Genomic DNA, 8,399 nt, shown 5'->3' on the forward strand with positions numbered 1-8,399 from the left:
AGATGATAAAACCCAATGATTAAAACATCCAGGTTTACATTTGAAATGTAAATAAAGAAAATATCCAATTTAAAAAAAAACCCAGGTTTTTAGGCGGGGATGGAGAAGCTCTTTGTTCAGTGACAAAACTTTGTATTCTGAGACAGTGGCTTACAAAGTATTCCCACTAAAGACGCCAGTGTTTGAGTGCAGGGATGCTTGAAGAAAAGGCTTTAATAAATACACGAATGCTCGCCATGACACTGCTACAGGAAAGACCTTACAGTAGCCTGAGATTTCTTTAATGAGTTGCTGAACAACCGATGAAGGGTATTCTGGGAAGTGACAGCTTAAGTAAACACTTAAAATGCAACAGAATGTGTGTATCACCATGAAAAGATGACCACAACATACTAACTCAAGGGGGAGCTGTTTAAGGGGGCAGGCTTGCCCTGGAGTGAAAATAGTTACTGAAATATTGGTGATGGCAGCTTCCAGAAAGTTGGATGGGCTGTTTATCTAACTTGATTTATTTCTACAGAACTCTGATCTCATTTTTGAAAGGAAAATAAATTATTTTTAAAATGTAGAAGTAACTAATTCTGACTTTCTTTGTGTCTTTTTTTTGGGGGGGGGGTGTAATGGTTTGTATATTCTTGGACCAGGGAGTGGCACCANCTGGAGGCGTGGCCTGGTTGGAATAGGTGTGTCACTGTGGGTGTGGGTTTAAGACTCTCACCCCAGTTGCCTGGAAGTCAGTCTTCCAGTAGCAGCCTTTGGATGAAGACATAGAACTCTCAGCTCCTCCTGCACCATGCCTTCCTGGATACTGCCATGCCCCTGCCTTGATGATAATGGACTGAACCTCTGAACCTGTAAGCCAGCCCCAATTAAATGTTGTTTTTATATGACTTGCCTTGGTCATGGTGTCTGTTCACAGCAGTAAAACCCTAGCTAAGACAGGGGGGTTTTTCGAGACAGGGTTTTTCTGTATAACCCTGGCTGTCCTGGAACTCACTTTGTAAACCAGGCTGGCCTCGAACTTAGAAATCCACCTGCCTCTGCCTCCCTAGTGCTGGGATTAAAGGCATGCACCATCACGCCCAGCACTAATTCTGACTTTCAAAATCATTTTTATTTTGAAAACAGCCTAAGAAATGGTTAGCTGTTGCTGCTTTGCCCTGGTGACTAAAGTGCTGGTCACACCGCTGGTGGCCACTGAGCATCCCAAGGGAACACATGAGTGAGGACGGCCAGGCCTTCCCTTGTCACCCTAGGAAGTGAGGCTTGCAGCACAACTGATGCCCAGTGCCACTAGGACATGCCCTGGGAGGGATGTCACCACATCCTGTTCCTAGATCCCAGAATTTGAGTGGCTGGGTCAGCGGCGAGGCATTTCCCATGGATGTTGACAGTGATGTGGATAACGTAAAGACTATCAACTTCCCCCAAAGTAACCCAGGGTTCTGTCTGCATCAGAAAAATATTCACACTCAGTCCTCTTCTTGAGATTCTCTGAGCATCTGTCCTTTATCTGTCGGTCTGGAGGTCATAGGGACTAAAGAATAGTTCTCAATGAGTATTCACCTGACTCAGCTAATTCAGAGGCTGAACCTCCTTAGCTGCATTCACATGAGATGCTCAGATGCACAGGGACCTGATGGAATGCTATTCTCTCCTTGAGAATTCCTTTCTTACAAATCGGGAGGTTCTTTGGGACTGAAAGCTGGAGTCTCGCAGGACTGACTAAATCCAGGAGGCTCTACATCCTGGTTTAAGAAAGCCCTGGGTCTAAGACTTGCCCTGGGTCCAGCATCAACACATGGTGGGATCCTCGGGCAGTGACCACTTCTCTCTCAACTTTCTCATAAAATTGGAATCACTTTGGGTACCTTCAAGAAGGTACTTGTTGCGGAAATATCAGTACTTGGGAGGCTGAGGCAGGGGGATTGTGAACTCAAGGCCGGGGTGGTATACACAGGGAGTAGCTATGCCAAAAACTCTCCCAAAAGATGTTCATTGTATCCTGCAATGTATAGTGTAGAGTGCTCAGTAAATAGAGCTATGCATTTTATAGGTCTTTTTGATTATGTATTTGGTAGAAATAGGGAAGGACTTGGTACAAGCAGCAGAGAGGTTGTGAGTGCCACACACACACATGCACACTAGAGACTGCATGCTCCAGGATCCCATTTTAGCTTCCCTTACAAACAAGGGAGGGCACTCTCCTAATGCGGGGCAGGAGAATGATCTCACAGGAGTGTGCTGGTTCACAGCATAGACACTGTCTTATAAAGGTGTGTGAGTGCCTGGTCACACCTCTCTGGGACTTGAAACAGCTCCCTCTGCAGCTGCTCTCAAAGCCACCCTCCCCCTGCCCGGCTCCTCGAAGCATCCTAAAATCCAGACAGCTGTGAGGAGAGGCAAACACTTGCTCCAGCCATTCTGTCGTTCTCAGGGTTCAAGTCTCCGTGTCAGTCTGTATTTGACTTTACGTTCTTCCTCATGAAGGAAAACATGAATCCTAAGTGCATTCAACTTAAATCCTACATCTTAAATGTATTCAGAGAGGGATGGGTGAGCACGATGCCCGTGTGTATTCTCCATATGCATTCCATATACCAGGTAAAACTCAGCAGGAAATGTAAGGAGCTCGTGTCTGATGCTGACACAGGTGCCGCTTCACTGCGGGAACTCCGTGACTTACTTAGAAAGTGGCTCTGAGTGAAGATTCTTGCACTGTGCTCCTGGGAGCTCTGTGCTTGCCTAAGTGATGCTGCGCTGCTTTGCCTGGCTCCTGGCCTCCGTCCTTTTACAAGCGCTCCAGCAGTATTTAAACAGAATCCTTTCTCCTGTCAGTTCTCCTTAGATGCTCCTACTGGCAATGGCACCTAAGCATGGCCATGAGCCAGTGTCTCTAGTCTAGAAAATACAAAGCCCACTGAAAAGTCACAGAACAGTGCCCTGCTTGGTGTCTAAGGGTGGTGGTGGTGGTGGTGGTTGGGGCCGCAGAAGGAAGAGAGTGGGGTCATGAAAAAGCAATGTTTGACTCCAAGGTGTCCTCTGGACTGCTGTGGAATGCACAGCTGTGGACCCAGCTGCATCAACAGAATGTAGATGCTCTGCTGGGCTGCAATCTCCCTCTGTGAGAACAGTAGGGGACAGGGCAAAGACGCCTGGACACGGAATCAGAAGACACGGTGAGAGTCTCATCCCTGGGACGGGCGCTCTGTCTCTCTGAACCACTGTTTCTCCAGCTGAAGCCATGAGCAGAATTGTCCTGTAGATCAGCCTGAAAGCTATGCTGTTTGGTTTAAGTAAGATGAGGTTTGGAAGCATTTTATAAATGATAGACGTCTCCTAATGATAGAAGTTAGGTGGTGTCCTATTTGGTACAAGTTGTAATCAGCAGCTAACAGGACAGCTGTGTGGCAGCCTCTCCTCGATTTCTCACAACATTTTTCCTAAGCTGTGAGTTAGAGAGGGGGAGTTATCAAAAGGAGTTCACTAGGTTTGTATAACTTTTCAATATAAAGTGTTGGTATACAAACCATTGTGCCTCATACCAAACAATGAACTAACATACTGAGTTATAAAGATCTAATTATAAATGAGGTTTATGCATATAAAATCTGACTATATATGACTTTAATAAATGCAACTAGAATATTTCCAAAAAAACTACTGTAGTGGTAACTGATCTTTAACATGTACACGAAAATACCACACGTGCAACTTGACACCCTGCCCGGTGCTCGTGCTGGATTCCCGTGTCTCGGGGTGTGGTGGCTTGTGTCTGGTTGTGGACGTGGACCGAAAAGCCGGAGGACTCTGCTGCTCCATTTCCCATGGAAACCCATCAGCTTTTCGGGTCCGTTAGCTCTCTGGGACAGTCCTCTTCATTCTCCTCTGCACAAGACAGGTTCAGGACGCTCATCATGGGGTGGATCCAGGACGTGGTCTGTGTCACGTGGCTTGAGAAGAACAAGAGGTGCAGATTAGCATGTGATCAGCTCTCTTTCTATGTAGCAGAACGAGTATTGATTCTAGAGACTACCTGCTTCTACCCAGTTGTTGGCGCCTGGGACAGGAAGCAATTAGAACCAGACCCAGTAGTGTTAAGAAGGCTTAAGGGTCTTTTATAACCATGAATGAAGATGAATATATCACCTCAAACTCCTGTTTCCTTGTCTGAAGGACACTGTCTGTGAGCATGTCTGTGGCTGTGTAGCTGTGTGCAACATCTCTGCTGCCCCCGTTTCCAATGTACTAATCTGGTACACGGACATACCTTCTTTATGTTTCAGTTCTATCCCTTTCCTAATTCATTCTCCACTCCAGTCCAAAGCCCATGCCAAATGACAAAGCATACACTGTCATTTACTTGAGAAACACTCGGCCCTACCCAATTCTGGGTCAAAAAAATTCTACAGTATGATTCTGGGGGACATTTCTCTTCCCTAGTGAGTTAGGGCACACCTACTCCAAAGAAGCAATTTCTCTGTAAGAGTCCTTCCGTCTGAACCCATACTATCGCTAATTTAACTACACTACGAATGCATGTCTGTTGTCAGGTGCCTTGCTTCTTAGAAAGCTCCTTCCCAGCAGGAATTGTTTCTTACGTCGGCATTTGTGGTGCCTGATATGGTCTTAGGACAAGTGACTAGTGTCCTGAAGATCACTGTGGGAAGAGGGGACAGAAGCAGATAGGAAGAAGGGGTAGGGAACATGGGGTAGGGGATGCATATAGGGAATGGCAGAATGCCACAAATCACATTCCCAACCGGTGGATGCGAATCTGTACATTTAGATTTAAACCCAGTCAGAAAGTAGTTGGTTACTCCTATAACATGGGTGTCACCAGTGGGCATATCTTGCCAGATCAATCATTGTGGTTCATGGGGTTCATGGAGTTATTACATGGGGTTAGAGGGACATTTATAAATGTATCTTTCAACACAAGTAGATTATTAATAGGTTCACAATGAGGTAAAGAACTTCAAGTTGTTCAGGAGTCAAGGTGGAGGATACCAGGCCCAGATATCTTCATAGTTTGCAGAGTTTGAGTGTGGTGGAGGTGACTCTGCGAGGGGTAACAAGCACTAAATGCCAGTGAAAAATCTATCTGGAAACCTACTATTGTAGAAGCGTCCTAGAATATATTCATGTATAGAAGATGTGTAAATTGTGTTACCTTATAACTGAGGGACAATGACAATCCCAGATACAATAGGCTATCAAAAAAAAACAAAAAAAAAAAAACAAAAAAAAAAAAAAAAAAAAAAAAACACGAAAAAACAACAACAACAACAACAACAAAAAAACCAAAAAAACCAAAAAACCAAAAACCAAAAAACAAGTGACAGGTATGGGTTACCCGCAAGTGAGGTTCCATAGCTCCCCAAGCCCCAAACATTACAGGCTGTTGCTACAGCTTTCTTTCCCTCCAGAACCGGACAGTAAGACTCTACTGCTGACGGGTGATACTATGTATCACGGAGCATGGAGAAATCAAGCTGGTAACCAAGCTGGAAGCGTCGTCCCTACTACCTAGCTTCCACAGTGCTTAGAGGTTCTACAGATGCTGCGAGGGAGAAAGGCCACTCACAGTCTTAGCCAGCCATGAACCATGTGAACCACAATGATTGATCTGGCAAGATATGCCCACTGGTGACACCCACGTTATAGGAGTAGCCAACTACTTTCTGACTGAGTTTAAAGCTTAGTCCATAAGAGGGAACTCATGCCTAGTACCATCAATAGGGTTAAAACCCCATGGCTGTCACAGGCTGAAAAGAACCTTATACTCTCACTCTGCTAAACAGACATATTAATAGACTGTCTCTTAAATTCTTATCTTCATATCCATATCCAAAACACATCTTTCAACCCTCATCAGGTGATCAATACAGAAATCTGCAACTTAATACACAGATAATACACAGCTGTGGCATGCACAGCTCTAAATGGGATGTCTCCCCCCCCCCCCCCGACACACACATCAGGGCTCAGGAAATTCTATGAAGAGGAAGCAGTACGGTTATGAAAAGCAGAGGAGGTAAAGCCCCCCCCCCCCCCCCGGCTACCCTACAAGCCTCAGGAATCGTTGAAAAAGAGTGGCTAGAAAGAGTCAGAGGTAGTGGATATCTGTAGTGGAAAAATATTTACTGGACATGACAGGGCTGTTGCACATCTGAGCTCACAGCAGCCGTGACAGTATGCATAGAACCTGCACTAGAGCAAGCCAGCCAAAATCCCTGCCTATAGGGGAAGGCACACACGGTCCCACCTAGCTGAGGCACTAGTGGCAACCGATGGCTGTAGTGGAGGGCCGGGTCAGCTTCCTTCAGGGATTCGGCCCCTGAGCGGCTACCCATGCTCCTGTGGACTGTCATATGTGTACATAAGATAGTTCTGAGTAGCCATGGTGGGCTTAAAAAGCAGCACATGACATTGGGAGAGAAAAGTTATGGGGGTAGGTAAGAGAGCAGTGGGAAGGGAGGAAATGGGGAGTGGGTTTTATCAAATGACATTGTATGCATGTATGTGATTATTAAACAATGAATAAATTATCTGAAAAGGTGTCATTATTCTCTCAACCATAATCCATATTACTACTCTTTTAAAAAATGGTTTAAAAAAAAAAAAAGGATTTCTGACGGTGACTAAACTTACTAGGGCATCAACTTTGAAACAGGCTCATTTCAAGGACGTTTTGTGGCCTAAATTGAAAGTGCTTTTAAAGGAAAATTAAGGAGTATAACTATGTCACTGCAGGGTGACATGGACAGATGCCATTCTGCAGAGTCCCTGACAAGGCATGTGCGGTTTGACAGCCTCAGCCTGCAGAGTTTTACCAACACAGTTACAGCGCATGGGGCAGCTAAGAGAGTGTAATTTAAATTATTTTTAACACTGCTTCCCTTATAATGTTACCTGGATGGGGAGGGTAGGAAGCAAGAAAACCAAGTTTTGCGAGTGATATTCTCGTTCTTGAAATATTAACTGTGTAACCCCATAGACACTGGTGAGTTGGTAACTCGGAGTAATCCAAAGCAGGCTATCTAAGAAAAAGGGAGTCACTGACTCTGCCACCTACCTACATTAGAAAATGGTACCTGCAACCTGTCCCTTCATAAAGATGTTTTATTGACAAAATGTGACCTCATTCCAAGGTCATACCGTAATGTTTGACTAATCTTATATTCACAGTATACTTCTCTGTACAGCAAACTAGCTTAATTTTCCTAGTAAAGGAACACACACACACACACACACACACACACACACCCTACCTGGACATACCTTTAAACATTAAACATGAAATCCTAATAATTATCTAGTACAAAAATAAAACCTAGGCAACAAAGAAATGCTTTTTGGTGCTTAACAGTCTACAACTGGATCTCTGAAAATAATAATAGCAGCAGCAACAACACAACACCACCACCACAACCACAACCACACAAAACACCTAGAACCAATGACACAGAACTCCTGAAGCCTGCCCAGGCAATAAGTAGACATTCAAGAAATGTTTTATTGATAATTAGGGCTTTTTGATTAGCGTGAGGACACCCTGGAACTTGGCCAGTTACACTGGAGAGGAGCCAGTCTGGAGTCCACCACTCAATTTTATGTCTAACTGAGCACCGTGGCTAATGCTCTTTGACATAATCAGTATGATGAGATAATCCTAGATTTACTGACCTGGAGAACATCCCAGTATTAGAAATATTTCCTCCCTGGTTTCTGTGCTTGGTTATTCGGCTGAGGCTGGAGAATAAATCAGTCCAGCTGACTACTCTGTTTAATTAATAAGGACCTCATGGTTCATAAAGGGAGATGTTGCAGTTTTAGAGGGCTGGTAAACAAATGGACCTGGCTGTGAGATATATAAAATGTACTCATCTGAATACACGGCGTCCCTGGCAAATGTTTCTGCAGAGACACTGCATCTGATTGACCCGCAGAGTCACGCAGTCATCCGAAAGGCTAATACTATTTTTTTTCTAAATGGTTGACAGATCTGTTGCTGGAGATCAATAACTATCAAGCAGTTAAGTTACCAATGCTTTCTGTTTTTAAAAATAATATTAGTAAATTAAAAGACATACTGTGGAGTTTACCTAAAAAAAAAAATCCAAGAGAACACGCTTTATTTTATTGGCAAGGAAATGATGAGTAAATTATTTAAATCTCATTATAATTACCCTCCTTATGTTTCTTACTTCTTAGCTAAAGGATCAAAATGTGTTCTTTCAAAAAGAGAAGCAAACCACCTTATTTCAAAATAAAAATTAAGGACAGTCCCTAGTAAAAAGTGAGAAGCACAAAAAGTGCAAAAGCTCTGTAGAAATTCCTTTTTAACTGTGATGGTGAAAGATGTCCTCCTGTTCACTCTCCACTGCAGATGCTCT

General features: G+C 44.0%; 1 protein-coding gene across 4 annotated transcripts in view; it reads right to left on the reverse strand.

Annotated features, from left to right (window-relative positions):
- Positions 1-1,067: 1,067 nt before the first annotated feature.
- Stxbp4 (syntaxin binding protein 4) overlaps positions 1,068-8,399 on the reverse strand; it is a 149,715-nt gene continuing 142,383 nt past the window's right edge. For all 4 annotated transcript variants that reach the window (XM_029546535.1, XM_029546537.1, XM_029546534.1 and 1 more), the window contains one exon: positions 1,068-3,953. In XM_029546535.1, the coding sequence (XP_029402395.1) occupies positions 3,839-3,953 (115 nt within the window). In that variant the 3' untranslated portion in view covers positions 1,068-3,838. The remainder of the gene's footprint in view (positions 3,954-8,399) is intronic.

The sequence above is a fragment of the Mus pahari genome, chromosome 14, assembly GCF_900095145.1.
Source record: "Mus pahari chromosome 14, PAHARI_EIJ_v1.1, whole genome shotgun sequence".
Lineage (NCBI taxonomy): Eukaryota > Metazoa > Chordata > Mammalia > Rodentia > Muridae > Mus > Mus pahari.